Source organism: Zophobas morio, unplaced genomic scaffold (assembly GCF_036711695.1).
Source record: "Zophobas morio isolate AGI-343-1 ecotype UQ-CSIRO unplaced genomic scaffold, CSIRO_AGI_Zmor_V1 ptg000012l, whole genome shotgun sequence".
Classification (NCBI taxonomy): domain Eukaryota; kingdom Metazoa; phylum Arthropoda; class Insecta; order Coleoptera; family Tenebrionidae; genus Zophobas; species Zophobas morio.
The window spans coordinates 19813298-19838421 of record NW_026972117.1 but is presented as its reverse complement, the minus strand read 5'-3'; the positions used below and the strand labels follow the sequence as shown (position 1 = coordinate 19838421).

Here is a 25124-nt window from a genome sequence, read left to right as displayed (position 1 = left end):
TAAATATGGTGCTTAAAATTTTGACAAATTATGTGTAACTTATAGTTGCGAATTCACCTTGTCCTAAGTTTTGTCTTGCGACCACAAATTCATATTTTCCTAAAATTTGCCTTAAAAGAGACTGTTTTTAGTCAGTACGGACTTACAACAAGAGCAGGGTGACCAAAAATGGGCCCGGCAATTGATACTTGAACGAAATAATTGATGGAGATTGACATTTATTATGATTAGAGAGCGGATTTATAAGAACAAAAAAATCAAGAATAAGCGCCTAAATAAGCACAACATTTTTAATAAAAAAGTTTTATTGCAAGCAAAAAAGCATTAAATAAGCATAACACTTTCCTTAGAAAAGTTTTATTTTAAGCAAAAAAGCATTAAAAACATAATCATATTACAAATCAAAGAACAATTCTTAGAACTTTGGATAAAATATTATTACAATAATCCTAGACTTTATATTTTACACACGTATTTCAGTTTTCTTTAAAACAATTTATGATTGTAATGTGTTCCAAGTTGTCCACTGTAAAATTTTTTCGCCGATCATGTAAAATGTGTTTAAAATTGGAGAATGTGCGTTCAACATCCACACTCGTTGTTGGCGCAAATTTGTATTTTGCAACTAATGTTGAATCTAACTCCAAATTTTCCACCTTCTGGCCTTGTAAAACACGAGCAACGTCGGAAAGAACATCGAAACCTGCATTTTTATTTAACACTTCGTCAAATTTATCTAGTACCAATATCACCCCTTACTGCGTTTGCTTGTTTAAATTCTTTCACTAAGTTTATGGCATCTACCAACAACATGTTGGGTTTTTCTAACTTTTCTATTACCTCACATACGAATTGATAATTGCTTCTAGAAAAGCTAGATCTTGTCGCAAATTTTTGTTTTCCCAAATATTTATGCAATCTTTAATCGATTGAGAAGAATCTTCGCTAAACTCCGTAACTACTTCCTCAAATTCTTTGATATATTTGTCATAATAAAATGTGGCCTGTAACCATGTTCCCCACCTCGTTATAATCGGCTCTGGGGACAATGGTATGTTTGGAAATTTTTCCTTAAAATGTTGCACTCTTAGTGGGGCTTTAACAAAAGTCTTTTTACCATTTGCCACTAATTTATTAACACTAGGAAACTGCAAACGTATTCCTTCAGCCACTCTGTTTAAACCGTGGGCAATGCAAGCAGAGTGAATTAAATTGGGGTACAATATTTTTAGATTATTCCCTGCTTTCAACATATAACGAGCTGCATCCGAGATCATCAATAAAATTTCATTCGCCGGTACGGCATTTGGCAAAAATAGTGACGTAAGACTGTCATTTATAAATCTGGTAATCGTATTGCCATTTGTTTTATCTAACATTTTCAAACTTACTACATACCTTCGACTAGGGAAATTTTCATTTAAGATTCCAACAATTAAACTTACCACGTATCTTCCACAACTATCGGATGTTTCATCGACAGCCAACCATAAATAATTATCTCCAATGCCATGTTTAATTTCGTTGTAAACTTGCTGAAACACTGGGCCTACATAATTTTTTCGGAGAGTACTTTCAACCGGAATATGTCGATTGCAGTGTTTTTCAAGGAATTCTTGAAGAGGGCCTTTCTCCAATTTTTTTAAAGGTATATTGGACTGGATCATCAATTTACATAAATCGAAATTAAACTGAAACTGCTCATCTTTTGTGGAAGTAGATGCAACAGATTCATGTATGGTTTGCTGTTTAATTTTAGAAACTTCAAACATTTTCTTCCTTTCTACATGAACAGTCGTTCTGACATGTTGCGTCACGTTATATTTTTTATCACTTTGATTCTAAAACAACGTACATATACAGGATTAACAAAGGAAAATAGATAAAAAAAAATTAGTGGGCTTACGGTTTTCACACAAGCACTGCAGAATATTTTTTTGTTTTCTAATTTTAATTCTGGAAAATCCCTTATCCACTCATCCGGCTTTAAGGATTTAAAGTCATAAAATCTATGGAGTATTTTTCCAATCCTATAATAAAATTTTATTACCCAAACGACCGGAACCTATTCACAGAAAGGGTCTTGAGTAAGCGTACTTCAATGGTCAAGTCCAGGTAAAATGCATACGATACGATACGCCTAACTAACAAGTATTTGTCATCCCGACAAGGGCAGGATTTGAACAAAATATGCATTAATACTCATATTCTTCGAAAAAAGCATTAAACAAGCATATAAGTTTTAATATGCATAAAATTGAAAAAAAAGCAAATAAACATTAAAAAAAATGTGTCAAATGACTCCAAATTGTGTCATAGTTACAGATATAAAAAAGTTTTGAAGTGCTTACATTTTTCACAAAAAGCATTAAATCTAGAAATCCGCTCTCTAATTATGATTAATATTTTTGAAATATATATTTTATAGTTAAATAAGATAACTGGTTATATTAACCAATTTTTCCTTTAGTCCTTTTTGTGCCTTTCCACTAATGTAAAAATATATTACGCTTTGATGATTTTTTCTCCTGTTTCTCTTTCCCTAATGAAATGACTATCTGTGCCCGAGTTCACAGGTTTTCGTTTTTTAAAATATTTTTCGTGCGACGTTTCACTCATCTTGTGAGCATGATATAAAAACATTTTACCTGTCCGTCGGTTCTGTGTTCCGTTCTCCGTTGTCTATCGTTCGTTTATTACATTTTCCAATTCCTGAACGAATCGCATTTTCTCGCACCAAATTCGTGCAGGTAATAACCGACACTTTGACGCGCCAGTTGTCACGCGAAAATTGACGTGTTCTAATGGCGGGAATAGGAAAGATGGGCGTCCTGGGAATAGAGATGAGTGTTTCAGACGCGTGAATATTGTGGTCGCTTTTATACCAGCACTCGACGCGAAAAACCCGCTTTTTTAGAGCCGTGCGCGAAATAAGCATCCCACTGATGGGTCTTAAAAATTTAATTCTCGTGTGGGTTTTTTACTTTTGAGACTTGTTGCTGACATCAGCGTAAAAATTAAAAAAAGGAAATAACACGGATGAGCTCCCGCAGAGTTTGTTTTTTATCTCCTGCCTTCTACGAAATAACGCGTCGATGTTTCTAGGTTGTGTTTCCGTACTCCCCCGGATTGAATTGTCAAGTGTCAAACGTCATTCAGTGGCGTGCCGCTTCCGACTTGTTCGTATCATCAATAACTCGTCAAAGTTATGTCATCAACAACTTTTCGCTGTGCTGTGACGCGAATCGATTGAATTACGGTTTTCTTAACTCCGGTCACATTTTAGCGATCAGGACAAATTATCATGGAACGGTTCAAGTAAAGGACAGCGCTGCAGTTCTTTGTCCGTGGATGAAATTTTGATAAATTCAGAGCGGGCGAAGAATAATCGGCTCTCATTCATTATTCTGAAGGCATCTAATTTGTTTATGAACGTTGAAATTACGTGTCGGCGGAACGACTAAAAGTTAACAGAATAATTACACATAATTTATACAGGGCGAAACGTAAAAAATGGACATGTCTGGGTGATTACTCTACGATGGAAATGTTGGAAAATATGGTGCTTTTTCGTGACGGGAGGCTAAACGTAAAGTGTCAGAGGCGGGGCAAGTTCGCAGACGTGTGTTATTAAAAAATTCATAGTAGTTGTGTGAAAAATTGGCATGTATTTTGCTGCGAACGCTTAAATCGTTACTTATAAAACTGCGGAACCTTGTATTTTCCACAGAACAAATACTTATTAGTTTTCACACTTTTATTACTCTCGTTTAATTAAGTAAGTTCGTGTCGAAGATCGTACATAATGCAATTTCCACTCTTTTATTACACTTTTTATGATGTAACTACGTAATTTTAATGACTACAGACAATAAAGGAACAAGAGTTAAATTTTTAAATTAAAACGAAAGCACAAGTTCTAAATGTGATAGGACTGTGAAGGTGCAATAAAAATATATCACCTTCGGCTGTTCCGTATAATTTAAATATAAGCATTCGTTGAATCAAATTTTGTATCATAAAAAATCGTACAATTACTCATTCTCGAGTTCTTATTAAGGTAAGTCTCCTAAAACAGTTTGCATACATATCACACACACAAATGATTACAGTGGTGGGGCGAAAAATTTAAACTATGACAGTCGAGAAATTAGTAAGCCAGCTACAGAGTAAAATTTAAGCTCCCGTCCTAGTCTGTCACCCTTCTTCGATGATACTCTGTTGACAGATGTACACTCTTCTAGGACCCAAAGACCTGCCGCATATTATACCCTTTACCCGGTCTCAGCAAACTAGCCGGCTACTAAACCAAGCTACGCGTTTCACGCGGACGCGGGTCTCCCCAAGACGTCTCAATTTGTGGACAGAAAGTGTTCTTTTATTTAAAATGAAATGTACATTAATTGGGTCACACTATCAATAATTTCAACCAACAAAGAACTTACATAAGGTTAAAATACTGTTTAAATCAAAATCCATTCGCAGATTCCGTCGTGAATCGAAACCCTACATCACATACAAAAACACCTACTCAATATAATCAAAATTACAATAAATTCGTCCAGGAAAAGTTGTGCTCTAGAGTGGCGCTGTAAAGAATAAATGTTCGAATTTAAGCCGCAAAAATATTATTAAAGCTGAAACAAAGTGTTAAACCCGTAAGAAAAAATTAAAGTTCCTCCTTTTTTATGCTAGTTTGACTAATGGCAGTTTCAAGGTTTCAAAGTGTTATATTTTAATACTTAATTAAAACATCCAGAAACTTTTATATAACGTGACAAAAAAATTAGTTGAAAGTTAATTCGACAGAACTTTCCTCTCCCCTGAAGTGCAGTCCAATAAATTCCGTTAAAAAAAATCAATTTTTATATTTTTGAATTTTTCCATTTGCAATTTTTCGGATTTTCAGCTTTCAGATTTTTTAATTTTTCGTTTTTCCAATTTTAGATTTTTCAGTTTCCCAATTTTTCAAATTTTGGTCTCTCTTGTATGTTAAAACTTTTTTATTTATTCGATTTTTCAATGTTAGGATTTTTAATTTTTTAATTTTTCAATTTTCCGATCTTTTAATCTTACAGTTTTTCGACTTTACAATTTTGACGAATCCATGATTTTTCGATTTTAGAATTTCTAGGTTCTACAATTTTTCGTTTTCGTTTATTATTTTTTTCCGAACTTTTAGTTTTTCGATTTTTCAACTTTTCGAAACAAAAAAATTGAAAAATTGCAAAACTGTAAAATCAAAAATGAAAAGGCGAAAAGTACAACGTCTTTCAAAATGAATTTCATCTATGGCTGCAGATTTTTATCAAGGGAAAGATAGGAGTTGAAGCGATTTCTAAGCTAACTAGACGAAAATTATTTTGAAACACCCTTTATAAAATGGAAATTTTGACAATCTAAAAATTGGAGAAGCGAATAATTCAAAAATGGAATAAAAATTGAGAAACTTAAAAATCGAAAAATGCATACCTAACGAGAAAACGAAATATTGTAGAAATTAAAGAAATCGGAAAGTGGGATAACTGAGAAATCAAAAAATTACAAATTTGAAAAATGTAAAAATTGGAAGGGCCAAGAATTGAAAAATCAAAGATTAAAAATTTGAAAAATTGCAAATCCAAAAATTAAAAAATCGAAATAATGGGAAAATTTAGAATCGAGGGACTGAAAAATTAAAAAAACTGGAGTTAAAAAAAGAAAAAGTATAATTACAAAACCAAAATATTGAAAAAGGGAAAAATTGAAAAATGAAGGAAATATAAAAACGAAAAATTGTGATATCAAATATATTAAAAATCAAAAATCGAAAAAATAAAAAAATATAAATTAATAAACTGAAAAATTGCAGAACAAAAAAAAATTGTTATATTTTTGAATTCTTCGATTTGCAATTTTTCAGTTTTTCGACTATCCGATTTGTTAATTTTCAATTTCTCGATATATAATTTTTCAGTTTTCCTATTTTTTAATCTTACAGTTTTTCGACTCAATAATTTTGACGATTCTATAATTTTTTAATTTTTCGATTTTTCAATTTTTGGATTTTACAATTTTTCGTTTTCGCGTTTTTTCTACTCATGAATTTTTTTCGAATCTTTAGTTTTTCGATTTTTCAATTCGAAACAAAAAATCAAATATTGCAAAATTGTAAAATCAAAAATGAAAAAGCGAAGAATTACAAAATGAAAATTTTGAAAAATCTAATAAATTGAAGAAACGACTAATTGAAAAGTGGAATAAAAATTGAGGAACCTAAAAATCAAAAAATGCAAAACTGAGAATAACGAATTATTGTAAAACAAAAGGGAAAATGGGATAATCGAGTAATCCAAAAATTGTTAAATTGAAAAATTAAAAAATTGGATAACCGAAAAATTGAAAAATGAAAGACTGAAAATTTGAAAAATTGAAACGAAAAATTGTGATACAAAATCGAAAAAGAAAATTAAAAAGTCAGAAAAATGAAAAATAAAAATCAAGAACTTAAAAAATTGAGGAAACGAAATTATCTAAATAGTGGAAAATTGTAACATCGAAAAATTGAAGAAACAAACGGAAAAATTTAGAATCGAGAGTGTGGAGTTGAAAACAGAAAAAGAATAATTACAAAACCGAAACATTCAAAAATGGAAAAATTGAAAAAACAAAGGGAATAAAAACAATAAAAATTGTGATATTAAAAATATTAAAAATTAAAAATCAAGAAAATATAAAAAATATAAATTAAGAACTTGAAAAATTGCAGAAACCAAAAATTGAAAAACCAAAAAATTGTTAAATTGAAAAATTAAAAATTTGGAAGTCGGGAAACTGAAAAACAGAAGAAATTAAAAAATTAAATAAAATGAAAAACGAAAAATTGCGATATCATAAAAATTTAATCACTACGATAAATTGCCTCATTAAATTTTTTTTTTGAGTCACCCTGTATAAGTAATTCTAAGAATGAGTGCATTCATAAACCACAAGTATAGAATCAGAGAGGATTTCTTCGACAAAATTTTTACATGATCAATTTTTTCGGAGGGGATATACAAATAAATTTTGATTAACGATTTGATTGATGAATGATTGGTTTTAAAACGTTTGAAAAATGTCAAAGCAATCAGTTTTGCAGTTTCAAAAGTAAATTGCAAAAAGCTATATAGTTCTGACTTTTTTTTAACCTGGATGTCTAGGGTGAAAAGTAACCACGTATTCATACACCACAAGTACAGGAATAATTGTAAATGTTAGGCATGAAATAATCAATTTATTGGTGGGGATGATCAGCCAATCTGATGGTTAGCGTCTTACCAACTACATAATAGTCCTAATATACACACAAAATTTGACAACAATCGGTCCAGTAATTTCGAAGTTTATCTGCCACAGACAAACAGACAAACAGAAACGGGAGATCTATGTTTCCGTACTCTAGGGGTCATGAAAGGTCTAGGAAACATAGAGTAGGGAGGGAATCGGCCGATGGACTCGATTACAATACTTCCTCAGTTAACACTCAGGAAGTGAAAAAGAGTGAAGTTTGTTTAAGTGAATTTTCTGAGACGTGGTTTAAGCTAACAATTTCATGACTGTTAATACAACAAGGAACAATAAAAAATGTTAACATGAACAGTGAATTAACAAACAATTAAACAAAATTAACACGACGAGTTAACATCGTCAAAATTTCACACATTTCAGATTATAAAAACATTAATAATAGTTAATTACGTTTGTTGAGGGGAAACTGCGTTAATGCGATTCATTTTCGTTAAAACAATTACTATTTTACGAAACTGCCTTAAATTTTCACCTCGAGGTTACTCTCACAACACCAAACAATATTAAATTTTCTAATCCCGTTTCGTGGCATTGCTCTCTCTTCCTTTTTTCTAAGCGCGAAATTTTAATTCGAACCAGGACGCCACAAATAGCATAGAACTTGTAAATATTATGAAATTTAGCAGAAAGTGAGTTGTTCCTTTGGAGTTGACATTATTAGCTGCAAAGTATAAGTTTTTATATAACTTTTACATTATCAGAACGGAAACTTTTTTAAAATGCGCTGTCAGAACTTTTATTTTATGCTCTATGAAATAAAAGTTCCATGAAAACAGTTTTGTGTAAACTTTTATTTAAGACAACCAAAGTGCATTGGGAGAATATTTGTGTCTAGCGAATATTTAAGTAATAAAAATATTCAGACTGACAGAATTAGCGTTCAGTAGGTATAACCTGACCTTCATAATATACTTTTGTTAAAATAAATGTACGTTATTCTTCACTTTGATAACTACTGTAATAGTATAAGTTATGCTTCCTATAATTGTAGCTGTTGAGTTTCGTAACAAAATCCAAATATTGTTAGTTATTTGTTACTTCGAAGTAGGGTCATACCGTGCGTTCATTAATTATTTAGATCACTGGTGCTGCGAAAGTTAAATTGACAGATTTTGATTGCATTTGATAAGGTCAGCCGCGCTGGTATTTAAAACGTCAAACTTTCAATTTTTTTTTAAAGAAAAATGCAAAATGGTTTTCTCTGTGGAACATAAAACATTTATTCCCAAAGGGAGTTGCAATTAAGGGAGAAAAGCATTATTACGGTGGTGCTGTTTTAGAACAGTTGCAGCAAAAATTTAGTATTTCGTGGAACTGGAATTGTTCACAATAACACATGGAAAATAATCCATCAACTTCGTTGAGGCGTCTCTTGCAAAAAGTTGGATTGTCCTCGAGTCCAAGCTATAAAATTTTGAGAGAAAAAAATGTATTTATATTATTTTATCATTCGCATCATCTCCAAAATGTTAAACTGATTTACGAAATCGATTACTTTGTATCAACAGGCATTTCTTAAAAATAACATGAAAATCCTAGACATAACTATAATCGGTCAGTTCGTTTTCTCCTAGAAATTGGTGATTTCATTTCAAAATATAATACAATCGAAATACTTAATAATAAGTTACTAACAGCGATTTATGAATGATAACAACTGGTATACAGGATGTTTCAAAAAATAAATACGCTAACCAATTGATCAATATATTTATTACCACAAATAACTTTGTGACACTATTAAAACTACTAAAAAGTTTAATCACACTACAAAAGTGTTTATCATTTCACCACTGACGATATATCGGCGATTAAATAAACGAAAAATGAAGCTTGTGACATTTGTCCTATAATGTTGCTGCTATCATTTGTAGACATCTCCTTGCATAAAGAATTTATTGTGTTTGATGCATTACTTCGCATGGTTACGAATAACGATGTCTTTTTCTGATGTCTAAAACTTTACGATGCGCACCAGGGGAGCATGAAAAATGCATTTTTTCAAGATGGCTGCGACCGTTCGGGAAATGGCGTCGAAAATATCGCTCATTATAAGGTTAAATGAGCAGAACATTCCAATGAAGGGAAATAAAGTGTATAAGCTTCAGGCTTACAGTAAATAATTAATAACGAAACTCATGCAAGCTATTGTCTCGGCTTAATGGATCGTGGAAACAAAGACCGCGGCTAATATGGAAAATGGCCTACTGCGAATAGTGTCTGCTTACAGAAAACATAGTTACACTGTGTTGGTTTACTTTTAATATAGAATTAGCCAAGACTTTGGAAAATCTATTATGTCGAGAATATCGTGTATAGGTTGTGAGGTCGCAGCCAAAATGTGGAGTGGGAAATTTGGTAGGGCGGAAGTTCGTAAGCCGTTCGGAAGGATTACAGATACTTTATGAAATAGCGAGAATTTTTAATTGATTCATCGATTTCCTCATTATAATTTAATAAGAAATAGAGGATCGGTCGAATCGTGATTGTGGGTCGAGCAGTGGCGTAGCATTGATTTCCCGAGTCTTAGAGCAACAAAGTAAACCATGTCTGCGCAAATAGAACGTGGATATTTATTTTACAAAGTTTGCTAAGTTGAGGCGTCTGGCGAGGCACATAATTCGACAATTATGATAATTCCAGAAATGTTCTGTTCATGAATTATGGCACTTATTTGTACTGAAATTTATTCTTTAATAACGCGGAGCTATCGTGACCCCTATTTTTCATTAAAACAAAAAATTGCTTTCGGTTTATTATGAAAAGCACAAAAAGCTAATAATTTCATTAACACACCTCGCACACAATATCCAGATAAGTCCATGTTTCATGCTGGATTAAGAATTCTTTTGTTGGTCCGTTTTTTCTGTATCCGCACTAATTAATTCGTTGCCGCCCTCAACCGTAAGATTAATGAATGAGATAATCCCCTTTTTTTCCAAAAAAAAGTTGCAATAATCGCTCTGAACCAATGAAAAGACGTAATTCAGTACTCACCTCCATACACCAGTGAATTTTTTTGAGATGATGGATGGCACAAGATCTTTTCGATTTTGCAGCTGTGTTTATTTTGCGCTTTTTGCGCTTTCAGATGACCAAGTCAGACAACAGAAAAGTGGTCCTTCATCCTGTCAGCTGGAAGACGAGTGGGGTGTATAGATGTGAGGTCTCTGCTGAGGCGCCATCTTTCTCTTCCGCGCAGAGTGACGCTCGGATGGAAGTAGTATGTAAGTACAATTTTAATATAGATTATTTATATTATACGCATAACAATAATGCGTCGAAGTAAAATGTTTACAAAATGAAATATAATGTTTTGGAAAATCTATAGCACAATAAATTAATTACCATTTTTGTAGTAATAAATATATCATTGTCGATGATATACCTACTCTATAGATAAATATACATCTCTCGTAATTTATTACTATTTCATAAATACAATTCCGAACTAAATGATGTTATTTTCGGGTGAATTATTATCAGACTGGAAATTTTCAGATGAAGTTCTAACATGGATAAAGCAACGGAAATTCTTTATTATTATTATTCTATATAAAATTAAATGAAATTGTTTTAGCTGCCATAACCATAATACTTTAGAGTGTAATGAAATATAATATCCGGGAACTACAAAGACAGAATCCTAGAATCAACCGCCAAAACATTTCAACGTACTTATTTATTGTAAATGTATTCTCACCAACTTAGCTGAACGACAACAAAAAAATCAGAAATGTGAGTGATGTAGATCTCTATTTCTCTTTATATTTTTATATAAAGTGGATACTATAAACTTGAAGTCTGACTTTACTGGTATTTTTGTATTCAATAGTATTTTTTATTTAATGTAGCAGTAAATGTTAATTAAATTTTATGAAATAACATATTCATGTACTTGTCGTTTATGAATCCACCTCGACTGCAATACTATTTGTGGGACCAAAAATGTGTCATTTGTAAATTCTATATTTATAAATGGATTCTGCCAATTAAAAAAATCGGTGTATTTTAAATTTGATCTTGTCTTGTGTTAATTATCTTTTACAAACCTAACCTCTTCCAGCTTGAATAAAAAACCTCACAACGCTTGATTAAGGGTCCGGCTTAGATAACTTCTTTTGTGGCATTTCCCAGTGGTAAAAGCTCTCGAGTATTTGTCCTGCTTGTAGAGGAAGTGATAAATCTAATTGCGAACGTAGCACTTATTCCCGTTTTTGTGGAGGTATTAGGACAAACTAAAACCATTGTTTATGAAACCTATTTTGCAAAAAAAGTTTTTTAAACAACACGTCGTTTTGTTGAAAGTTGTTTAGCTGACGTAATTCCAGGTTCGATAATTCTGAGTTTTAAATGTGTTCGGAAAGTTTCGTTGCAGTCAGACGTGTCCAATGCTTGCTGTCAGATTAGTGCGACAGCAACCACAGAACCTCCAACACACGCCTGATGACGCATAGTCAGCTCTTAGAATGTACAGGATGTCCCAAGGTTTTAGCTACCTAACTGATTTTTTTTAATTGTAGTCTAGAATTAGAATGCACATTATAACACTAAATTATGTTAAATTATGCTTACTAAAATTGAAATTAAAATTTAGTTTTCAATCCTGAGAGAAAAGTGAGGATGATCTTTAAAAAAAACTACTGGTTCGTAGTTTTTAAAGTCATTTTGCTATACAGAAAAGTAACAAAATTTTTAAGAATACTGTAAATAAATTACGTAGGGTAGGTAGTCTGATATACAAATTTTCGTTTTCTCGATGATTTTTCCGTTTTATTGGTATCTAATAAATACTAGTATGAATTCCGCTGGATATGCGTGAATTTGAAACTTTTAGGTACAGGACACATAGCCACTGGAGAGCTAGTCATTCCGACAGGAGGTTCAAGTGCACCAGAGCACTGACGGTTTGCCCCTCTACTCGCACCGATTCGGTTAATGTTAATAAATAATAGAATTATCTAATATATATACGCATACAGGGAAAAGGAAATTCTAATTGTTTAAACTACACCTTTGCAAATAGTTTTCTTTTTAAGGACTAAATACGTCGAATAAATACACTGATATTTTTTTTAAATGTGCATAATTCACATTTGATTATGTTGTATTTGCTTATAATTTCCCACAAAAGAAAGTAAGCATGTTAACTAGATTTGGCTTTTGGGGTAATTCCTAAAAATTTGAAAACATAGAACACCCTATATTTTCTAAATACTCTTATTATATTTTTCATAGACTTTACAACCATAGTTTATTTTTGAAATTACGATGTGACGTTGTCACGTTATTCATTTTTGTTTTATTTTTACCTCCCGAGCGTAAGCTATGGAAGTATTGTAATCGAACCCATCGGACGACTTGCCCGTTTCATGTTTTCTCGACGTTTTCTGACCACTAGAGTACGAAAAAATGGTCTATGTCTGTCTGTCTGTCGATTTTTATTAGACAGATAATCTCCGAAACTACTAGACCGATTGCTGTTAAACGTTGTATGTATATTAGAAATGATGGTAAAACGCTAACTAACATTTGGCTAATCATCCGCACTTAAAGTTTGATGACGTCAATTCGAAGAATTTTATTTTAAAATGATTTAAATGTTATACAACAATATACTTGTGGTGTACGAATCTGCTTTAACTTTTTTCCCTAAACGTCCAAATTTTCGCAAAAAATTTAGTGGTATTAAAACATTTTACTACTTATTCAGAATATTGCCGTCCATAGTCTTGCGGCTTAGATGTTACAACACCTAACATCAGCGTCACACTATGACTAGTCTACCTATGATGATGACGTCATCATAAAGGTTTTATTGATCAAATTAAGAACGAATCACTCCATTTTTTCGAAAATGTGAGAATACGCACGTCTTTATTTAATAATGATAAAATAAGAATTAAAATAATACTATTTAGAACATTTTGGTCGAATGTGGCTTAATTAAAAATTTCAGTACAAACAAGCTCATTCAAATCAAAAAAAATTATACGGGACATTCTTTGTATGGATAAACACTCGAAGTTAAGCATATTATTATTGTTGAGTGGACATGTTTTCTCGTTGGTTATCGGCTTTAAATATATTTTAGATTGTCCGTACTTTATAGAGGTCATCACAAAACAAAAATCGCAAAATCAAATTCGTTTTGAATTAAGCAAAAAATGTTAATCCTGTTATTTTTTTGCAAAATAGAAAATACAGTTTTTTTTCCTCTTGTGAACTCAATCCGGGGACATAATGAATATTCAACAAAAAAGGAAGAGAACAGAAAACAAAATAAGATGCAAGATGAAATAGTAAAATACAGATGATGTTTTATTTGAGAAAACTGAAGTTTCGATATTTGAAAATTATAATAATTAGGCAAAAATTTACAAACACCCTATATATCAAGGCGCAATGTATTTGTACTATAACAAAGCGTATTCCTCTATTTATCTCTCTGTAGAATATTTTAACAAAGATTTTAATAAAAATTGGAATTTCAAAAATAAACTTTGGTGACAAAAGCCTAAGAAGAAATCAGAATATGTAAAAATATTTAAAGTATTCTCTTTAAAAAAACTAAGTTTTGTGCTACGCCTTAAAAACAGAACACTCGCTATAGTTGACAATAATTTCAGTCTTTGACTTTTCTACGTCTAATAATATATTAATGAGACATCTACGAAGCCGCCCTTAATAACTCACTGCTTTATAAAAGTCTATCTGACCTGTTTGATTCTGTTTATCAGAAATTAATATTTTTGGTTTTGTGATATTGTAATACTCGTAATAATATAATTAATGTAATGTAACCCAAGCTGTTTCAGCTAATTAATAGTATATTACTTAATGAGAGTTGTAAGAAGCATCTTACGCACGAATAGAAAAAGTTGCGCACGAGCCGCGAAGCGGCGAGTGCGTATTTCCATGAGTGCGTAAGGGCTTTACAACTCGAATTATGTACTATACTTTTTCTACGAGCACAGACAAAATCATTTTATTCATAAACATTAACATTTTAGTTTTATTAGATATTATAATTATTTGTAGTAATTGTTTATTGTCACTGTACAGTTGTTAAACACAAGGGAATGGTCGGTAGTATTAGTTTTGTGGCTACTTGTACTCTGACTACAGGATGCAGTCACATTATGTTCTGAAATAGTGACATGGTTTCATTGTAGTTGACAACTCTTCAAAATATGCCAACATTATGTTTTCTGACAACGAATTTACTTTATTTTTTATTTTCCATGCCATACATTTTTGGTAGACGATTTCATATCTTTCACGCGACTTTCTGGGCAATAGATTGTCGATAGCCGTTTTGGCCTTTTCAATTATCTCCGGCGGCGTGCACATTAATTCATCACTATCGCTAGACATTTTAGACTACAATTAAATAGAATCCGTAAAAAGAGAGAAATGTTGATATTTTTTGCAGTAAATGTTACCTTGTTCGTTTTCTTCTTTTAAAATTCTTTGATTATGCCTCTTTTATTAACAGTAACGCTGACAAGTGCTTCACAATTTTGTATTTGCCGGTCCGTCTTGTCATTTTCACTACCAACCTAAACTGAATAAATCGAAAAATCCCTAACTGTGCGATTTGCTTTTCTTACGCACGCTGTGCGTAAGGACACGCATACATGATTAGCGAGTTGTGTGATCTTAACGATTTACAGTGGCGATCGTAGAAAAAATGAGTTAGGTCAAAATTAAAATATTAAAAAAACAATGAACTTGTACAAAAATATATTTGATGGTTGGCTTAAATAAAGAGAGTAAACATGTCACCATGTCTACATCCACTACAAAAAATCAGCACGTAGATAGAAGTAAATGTGGCAAAAACGCCTGTTTTATAAATCCATGCTGTCGTGAATAATTGACATTTAGCAGAGTTGTCGAAAAGCATTAATTTAATTGTACGAAAAAGTAAGGTTAAGTCATCGATTAAGTTTTAGCTTTGTTGTAGACACACTTCACAATATTTACAAAAAAAACGACCAATGTGACCGCGCAATAACACGTTGGTAAGCGGAGAAAGATAAGCTCCTCCGTAGTCTAGTAGTAAGGGCAACCGCCCGGCAAGCGCTAAACGTGTGGTTCGTGGAGAATATAAAAAAACAGGCAAAAAATATTGCAGGTAAAACATTATTCAAATATATGTAATGACTAATATGTAGTGTAGATCTTTTACGAAAGAAGAAAACATTTTAACACATCAACACTATGTGCCAGCTTTAACTGCAGAAGCGTAACACACTCGTACGTATACACTGCAACTTATTAGGTGTTACAGGCGCTTAAACTACATAGATCTACATACACTAGGAGCAGATAACGCCCTAGTTCCTTCCTTGAACGATTCCTTCAGGAAAACCTCTTACTCCGAGCACTACTTGGCTTTTTTGTTTAGATTTCCAATGCTTATAATTCCCTCTATCAAATCCCCTTCCTCTAAGTCAGAATTTTGCCCTCACTTCACATGGAACACTTTAACTCGTGCATTTGCTCTAATACCACCAGTCGGTTTTCGCACCTCGCGAAGCAAATTGGCACGTGTTTACGGATGATTGGCCACGATCTGACATTCTTTGAGCATTCCTGGACCGGAAGTGATTCGCCCCACATCCGGACGTTGATTTAAAGCGTCATTATGTGCGCATTTATTTTCGAACGAACGAAACAGGCTAGCATTTGCTACAGCTTTATGCTAAACGGTTTCGATCGGTGCCACTCGCTCTATGAATTTGATATGAATGGTGGTGGGATTACAAAGCGGCTGATTTTCGAACGGATGATGTCCTATCGACGCCACTGACGTGCTCGGCAAAGGGTGATATTAGTTTTTCGGTGAAAAAATATAGACGAAGCACGATATGGTTTGTGGTTGCGTCATTTGGAGGAAATTCGATAAGTGTACAAATGAGGAAGGGTTTAACCTTCGACTTTGATATAAAACCGGGACAGGCAAGTATTTGTCAAGTATCTATCATGATTGAGAGGCGATAGATTGTTGATTATTATATACAGCGAGGTCACAATTATTTACAAATTTCTTGAAGAAAAATTTAGATACTGCAACAGATACTATGATTTCTAACTTTGAACTTACTGGTTCACATATCTATAGAACTGTAAATTTTAATTTTTATGTTTTTTCGACGTTTCATGATCCCTACAGTACGAAAAAAGTAGTCTCCCGTTTCCGTCTGTCTGTCTGTCTGTCTGGTGTTGGTATCCATTTTTATCAGACAAGTAATCTTCAAAAGTCCAGGGGTGTGATTTTGTTTCTCGATCGAAAAAATCTCGATAGCGATAAAATCTCGTTTGCTGATTGGTTGAGATGCTACATTTCTGTCACATTGCTCGATTCTGTCACGAAATCAAGTCTTCATTGAGTGATATTTTCTCGATAGCTCTGAGTGAAGTGATAAATTTTGGAAACATAACCTCGAAATTTATGTCAAAATAGAAGTTCAAAATCGTAATTCTGAGTTATAAGTTCTTAAAATTAAGGTAATTGTAAACTTTTGAGTATTTAATAAGCTTATATGCAAAGAATAAATGCACACTTTGCATTTTAAAGCTACGCAATGACATTTATCGCAAGTGATAATTTATCACTTCGATCGAGAAACAAAATCGCACCCCTGGACCAATTGTTGCCAAATTTTGTATTTATGTTAGAAATATCACGTAAATGGTTAAATGCTAACCAAAATTTGGCTAATCATTCCCAACAACAATTTGATGGCGTTATTTCAATGAATTGTATTTTAAAATGATTTGAATGGTATACAAAAATATATACAGTATAACCTCGATAATCCGAATTAATAGGGGAAAGGTGTGTTCGAATTAGCGATTTGTTCGGGTCAGCGAATTTCTCAAAAAGCTGAAAGGGAATTGAACAACAACTTCATACACTGCTGAAAACAAATTTCAAGAAATAAACCTTAATTTTATTAAACAGAAATAAAGTATTCTTTACCAACAATGAATAATAGATACATTAAAAAAAAATATATATTACTCCGTGACCATAACCACGCTTATTTTTGGAATCAACACGTCGGGATCTATATCCGTGAATTTAATCAGAATTTTTAGATGACTTTTTCATAAATGAAATTTCCCAATATGTATTCGTATTATCTCCCTTATGCAAATTTCTACCCATTCTCGACGATTTTCGAAATTTAACAAAATACTTCCATGTAGATTTTGAGCCACGGAAGTCACTTCTAGCTTCATTTCTTCGATAACTTAAACCCTTTTTCCAGAATCGTCCATTGAAATATCGCAATTTTCAAAAATTTAAAAAAATTGGAATTTCGCATCGAATTTTCCGAAAATATTGCTCCGTTACCATAAACATGCTATATTTTTGGAATCAGCACGTCGGGATATATATATCTCTGAATTTTTTCAGAATTTTTAGACAACTTTTTCAAAAATGAAATTCTACACTGTGGTAGTACTTGCCAAATAACCTACCCTCTAAAAAAAAGGCGGGTGGACCAGGCTAGTATTTGCCAAGATAAGACTCATTTTGACAAATGACCTACGCTTCGAAGAATAGGTACTAGCCCCGCCCACCCACCCTTTGTTTTCTTAGAAGAGTAGGTCATCTGCCAAAATCAGTCTTAGCTTGGCAAGTATGAGACTGATTTTTGCAAATAACATATTTTCTAAGAAAATAAGGGTGGGTAGACGGGGCTAGTACTTGTCAAGATAAGACTGATTTTGGCAGATGACCCACTCTTCTAAGAAAATAAAGGGTGGGTGGGCGGGGCTAGTACTTGTCAAGATGAGACTGATTTTGGCAGATGACCCACTCTTCTAAGAAAATAAGGGTGGGTGGGCGGGGCTAGTACTTGTTAAAATAAGACTGATTTCTTAGAGGGTAGGTTATTTGGCAAGTACTAGCAAATTTCGACCCATTTTCGACGATTTTCGAAATTTAACTAAATACTTTTTCTTGTAGATTTCAGGGCACAGAAGTCACTTCCGGCCTCATTTCTTCAATAACTGCAACCTTTTTTCCAGAATTAGTTAATTAATACAGTGCACTGAAATATCACAATTTTTAAAAATTTCAAAAAATTCAATACAACACGTATAGAAAGATCTTGCGTCATTTTTGCAAGTAGGTGCATGTTTTCAAGTTCAGTTCGGATTGCAGAGTTTTTGTTCGGATTAAAAAGATATCGACTTCAACTAGCCTCTGTTCGGATTATTGGATGTTCGGATAATCGTGGGTTCGGATTATAGAGGTTATACTGTACTTATGCTTGTAGTGTACGAATCCGCTGTCAGTTTTTTCGGTAAACATTCAAATTTTCGCAAAAACGTTTGCAGGGTATAATAGCGGTACATTATCAACAAGGGATATAAGTCTTCGTGGCCCAGTGGCTTTATCGGAGAGAATGGCGACCTGCAGTCGTGGGTTCGATGCCGTACTTGGTCCTTTACTTTTTTTTTTCTTACATTGGTAACACATGGTGAGTGCTTTTCTTTTGTGATGTGACTAGTATTATCCATTAACAACGAGCGACCCCATTTTTTCAAAAATGTGAGAAATACACACGTATTTAAATAATAATGATAAAATAAGAATTATAATATTCAGAACATTTTGTTCGATTGTGGTTTAATTAATAATTTTAGTCCTCTGTTTTGAAGAGACAACTCATTCAAATTAAACAAATTTCTACATGACATTCTTTCGATGCATAAACATAAACAATCTAAGTTAAGCATGTACACAATAATAATACACTCTTTTCCGTTGGTTATTTGCTTTTAATACGGGGCGTTAGTATGCTAGGAGCAAATGACACTTATTAATGCCACAATAAAGCTTGAGAATTTAATGGCATATAAGCTCAGATAAATACAACTTATTCAAATACGTCCTCTTCGGGGCCAACTAGCACATAATGAGACGAAGGTTTGAACTGAATACACCATTCTAGAGAACCTTTGAAGACAAAAGACAAACGATAATGGAGTCTGTGTACACTTCACATGTGCAAATGTGACACCCACTACATTCAGCCCACTCTTTTGAGACAGATGGTATCTTCTTCATGGATGCGCTTATTTCTGTTGTTCCTTTTTTCTCCTTTTTTTTTTTGTCCTGGTAGTCTTTAGGAAAACTACGTAAAATGGAGGATTAGTTCCTTTTGTTTTTTCTACTCTTACATCAAATACAACTTTACATTTTACTCTAGATGACTCTTTTGCAAATATACAAAAAATCACTGGTATAAATAAAAAATAACAAGTATCCAAGTATCGATCCTTACGAAAAGGAAATCGCTGTGTTTCAACTTGTAAAGTTTGTGATAGAATAAATGTCAGTGCAACGCAGTTCGTGTTTAGCATATTTTTATTAGAAATACTTTACGCCATGCGTGGGTCAGCTGACCTACATGGCCAACTAGTTCCGGTTTCCCCTGTCAAGTCAAGTTGCGGTGAACCATACACAATAATTTACACATTCTACAACGTGTGTATGCAACTACCGAGTTCCACATTTGTGTGGGTGCATACATATTTTTATTTAGTACTTAGTTTACCAAGACCGTTTTATAAAATTCATTTGTGAGATAACGTCAGCGTGGACTTTGTCGAGTCCTACAATGTTGATGTCTTGACTTCTCCTTTCAGACTTTGTAAGGAGAATGGCCAACTGGTTTCAGCTGTAAAATGTGCCATGAAGATTAAAGCGTCTTGTTTTGTTGGAAAGACTATTACGGAACAATAAAAAGTTCGTAAAAACTTCATTAACCACTCACATAAAGATAATTTTTATTAAATTATTAATGTCTTTAGTTGCTTGCGATAAAAATATAATAATTAGCGACTTTGTGAACGGGAGTGATTTATGCGAGATAATTGCATATATTTTTATATTTAAGAAAATTTTAACGTGACGTCATAAATTTTTTGAGGGGAGGATTTGCGAATGTTTAAACGGGCATTTGCATTTTGTGGCAATTTAAGTTGTGCTGTGCAATTGGGCCCAAATTTTAAGCTAAATAAGCCATTATCTAAGATAAATGGCGCTATTTTACTGCCCGATCAGAATGCATGAGATACTTGCCAACTTTGAATTTACGTTCAACGTCAACGGTTCTAGACAAGATTTGTCACCAGAAATATGCCAGACATCAGGGGCGGCTTGTCCTATGAGGCAGGTGAGGCAGTGCCTCACCAATGAATTTTACGCCTTATTAGGATTTTTACTATTTTCAACGACACATTTCGGCCAATAATTTGTGTCTTTTTTCTAAAATTTTAAAAATAAATATGGAAAATTATATTCTTATTTTTATCTCAGTAGGTACTCGTTGCTCCCTTAATTAAACAGCGCGCTGAAACACTCGACACAACATGTATTTTGTGACGCAAACTCGGAGCTTGCCTCTACAGCGGATATAGAAATCATATCGTTAATAGGCAAGCAACCTGCAATACACTCATAAGCGGTATGAGTTGAAAAAAGACAAAATTGAGGCTAGCCTCATTTCCGTGCTTGCAAAAGAGATGGACAACAATATTTGCGCGCGGAGAACGTGCGATTCCAATGCAGTCTGCATTTGCAGAAGTATTCAAAATTAGGCCGTTGATTGTTTTGCCACAAATCTGTGTGTGTATAAATTGATTCAAAATTTCGGTAACAGAATTTTGTCTTACGAGTGCCTACGTTTGTGTGTGTCGCGTTAGTGCTTTGTGCTTGTCATAATTTGATTTCGGTAATCGTTATTTAAGATAACGAGTAAATCGGAATTTTTCTCTACTAACGTTAAATGACAATAGCAGTTCTGTTTTTTCTACTTTCACGTATGATGATAAATTGTATGTAGTTAAGGAATTAAAACGGCCGGTTCCTTATTTGAGTAAATCGTTAATTATTATTGATCTATAAAAAAGATTAAAATAAATCCAGAGTATTTATGTTTTATATGTTTTTCGTTTTGTTTTTTGTTATAAATCAAATAGGTTTATTTTATGTTGTATTTGATTTTTTTCGATACGTTTTCTTTAAAGTTTATTTTAATTTTGTTTTTTTTTAAGTTATATTAGTTTTTTCTGACCACGTTTCCCTTTCCTTTTGTCCTGTCATTCCCATCCTTTCCTTACAAGAGTTCCTTACACCTTCACGTTGGTTTTTGGTGGACAGTTAAATGAGTTTACAAATTTGTTTATTTGACTAAGTAGAAAATATTTAAGTAATCTTGATTTATTTATATTTTGGAGCGTATTGTGCTTTGCCTCATCAACTTTTCAAGTCATGAGCCGCCCCTGCCAGACATGTAGAAACAAACATTTAAATCAAGATTAAGACTAAGAACAATTTCATAAAAAAAATTAGAAGTTCGTCTAATAATTTTCAACCAATATTCAAATCCTCATAGACACTGCATTTTAAATTTGAATTTCAAACACAGCATTCCACAATAATAAAGTTGAAACACAATAAAAACTTGTCTTAACTGACATGTCTTTCGCAATAAAAAATTCTCATTACTTTTACTGAAATTGCTGAATTCATAAAAGTATAAACGAATGTTTAAACCGCTGCACAGTATAAAATTAACTAGTCGGATGGGTTAGACTTTTATATGTTATTTATAGCTGCGTTATTACGTATATAAATTTCGTGCAGCTGGTTATTTAGTGGTCGATCTAAATATGTATGTTTGATGGTAGCAAAGGCGGGAGTATATTATTTTATAAAATTTAAATGGCATTTACCATGCAAAATTTTGGGGAGACGGAGAAGATAAAAAGACGCAGTGATATGAAAATATGGAATTTGTGTGTAGAATAATTAGAGAGGTCAAACGATTTTATGACGTTCGACTTTGATTGTGCCAGTCTTCTCGCCCGAACACTCTTTCTGTATTTAACTACGTAGTCATACCCTCTGAACAAGAATTTCATCTCCTATTTGTCAACAGAGGTCGTTCGACTTTAATTTTAGGCCGCCCAGTTGTTAAAAACGGTGAGTTGGTGACACGGAGTTCCAATGACATAAAAAATGGACCAACATAAACCTGTAAATGTAAAATCCGGTGCTGATATTTCTGGCTGATATATCGTCATGATGTAGTAATTCGGGGCCCGGTAGTTTATGCCTCTCATATAGTTACCCCTGAAAACGTTCACATTTCCTATTTTAATCTAAAAGTTAAGCCTTGTTTAATTCGGTCAAACTGCTGTGACTAATTAGAATTAGTTCCGTCCATGTACATATATTCGGTACTTGGACTTTTTTCTTGCGAAATACCTTTCCGTACACCCAGTAAAGTAGAGAATTACGGCCCGTTACCTGCATTAATAATACTTTTATGGCCCGATGCCTGGATCAGAATTCGGTTTATTGCATTGTTTACGATACACAGTGTGTATAAAAGTTGATCTTGTTGTCGGCTTATGATGATGGCCCCGTTTATTTTTCATAAAGTTCGTAAATATTACCCTTGTTCTGATTTCGTCGTTTTTTCTTTCTTTTCTCCAGGACAACCGTAAAGAGATGCTAATCCTGGTCGAGCGGACTGTGGCGAGTAAATTCTTCCTAAGACGTCGATTACAAGCCGGCTACAGTCCCTCAACGGGCGTCGTAAACATGTTGATGACGTCACATAGGCCATAAAATACACGAGCACAAGCGAAATTGCGCTCTAAAAACGACATTTTCTTCGACGTTTAATGACCAGCAAATGAAAACATAAATTAGTAAAGCGGATGGTTTGACATGGTGTTTATGGCTTCGACAGGCGGTCACGTGTAGAAGAGGACAGTTTTGGGGTTGGCGGGTCGTAAACGGCGCCAAAATTCAATTGCGAGTAAAGATTTATCGCCCTGTAACGCATATTTTATCTCGGCTAAATGTATACACGTAAACTTGTCTGATCGTGAAGGCGTCAAAATGAACTTACGAGTTGGTAAATCGTGCAATCACACCGTAATACACCAACAAACTGACACAAAGTTGACGCGGTTTCATCAGGCGGTTGGTTATTGGAGGCGGCTGGTGACACTGGATTTGACAGTACTGGAGCGCGGATGCCACATGTGGTAAAGTAATCAGAAATGTGATCCTTGAGAGAACAACTTACTACTTTAACTGAATCAATAAAAACGCAAAAAAATTCTGTCTCTCTGTTATAATTAATAATTTTGGTTTAATTAAAAGCAATGTTGTACGTGAAATAGAAAATTCGTACGTTTTAGGAGAATTAGTTGATCACATTTTTCATTAAAATTGGAAATCGACAGAATAAGCTCTTGCTTAATTAACAAACACGCTAACATGGTAAGCCCGTGTTGGCGGACGCTGTATATTTAAATCTAGGGTGCAATGTTTATCCAGCTTAGTTTCCATTTTTTACAAATGCTTAAATTAATAACAGTAATCGTCGAACGATATACCTATAGTTAGTCTATATGTTGTGCTATGTATTCATTCGAACGCTATTTTATTTTATTTTAACCACTGCCCTATAGTAAACTGGTCGGCCATCCAAATCCCTGCTTTACTAACCTAAGTGTGATATTTCGCTAATACCCTAAACGTGCTAAATGATTGCCTACGTTATTGGAATGATTTTTATTTTTTAAATGCTTTTAAATCGGGACACCACAATTATTATAATGTAGTATATACTTAACTGTGTAAGCTTGTGTTATTGTTATTAACTTATTAAATTACCTCAAAATAATGAACGAAAATTTTAATCTTCAGCGTCCATCGATGTGCCAAAAGTGTAATCTGTGATCAGACTGCGCCAAAATAACATAGCTAATCGCTAACGTAGGAATTTCTACGGGATTGTAGCCATTAAGTGTGCCATTATGGTTGATTTATGATCCCAAAAGATTGTTTTTTTACCAATACACTGCACTGATCGTGCAGTAATCGCAAGGAAAAGTGGTGTATTCTAGTAATAGTTCGCCGAATCTGGTCCATTATGCCACATATGTATAATAGATAGTCCTTTATGTACTCTCTTACATTTTTAACCACTTCTGTAAAAGAAAATTTTAACCGTTCAAAAATTAAACTCATTCATATTGGAGAAGTTGAACATGCAAGGTAGGTATTTAAAATTTACGATTGTTTATACTGAACGACAGACATTAGTTGTTGAATATTTAATATATCCATTATTAAATTAAAGAGACTTTGTGTGGTCGACTGCTAATTGATTTTTGAAAATACATCAGTAAAATGATTTATTTTTTTGTATACATGTTATTCTAAAATAAAACATATAACAGTTTATTATTGTAGATTTTATAAAGTGTATCGTATTTCAAGAACAAGTTTTCAGATAAAAAAAAACTCTCGTTAATTTTTCAAGTAGAGATATTTTCGATTTTTTTTTTCAATAAATAAAATATAGACCACTTCAAAATGAGAATTTAATTTTTGAGTATTCCGAATGTTTAATATCATGCAAATCTCTCTGACGCGTTGTTTCATGAGATTTTTGTCGTTAACGTAAACATTATCTTTTATGCATTTCTAAAGGAAATAATCAATGGGGTTCAAATCAGGCAATCTTGGATGCCATCCAATTGTCTTCAAATTTTTGTGTAAAAAAAATGCACATTTCGTACGTTCTGAGTTGGTGCCCCATCCTGTTGAAAATACAAGTTTTGGACGTGATTCAATTTAAAAAAATTAAGTTGGTGTCATTTCCGGTTGTACCGGAAGTGATAACAAGAGGATGTGCTTAGCATCAGACAGATATTCTAAAATGATACAAATCTGCTCA

The 25124-nt window shown here is 33.1% G+C and overlaps 1 protein-coding gene across 3 annotated transcripts in view; it reads left to right on the top strand.

Moving 5' to 3' along the window:
* The window catches only part of LOC135127977 (uncharacterized), a 242239-nt gene that overhangs the window by 118135 nt on the left and 98980 nt on the right, over positions 1-25124 (top strand). For all 3 annotated transcript variants that reach the window (XM_064054717.1, XM_064054716.1, XM_064054715.1), the window contains one exon: positions 10421-10556. In XM_064054717.1, the coding sequence (XP_063910787.1) occupies positions 10421-10556 (136 nt within the window). The remainder of the gene's footprint in view (positions 1-10420; positions 10557-25124) is intronic.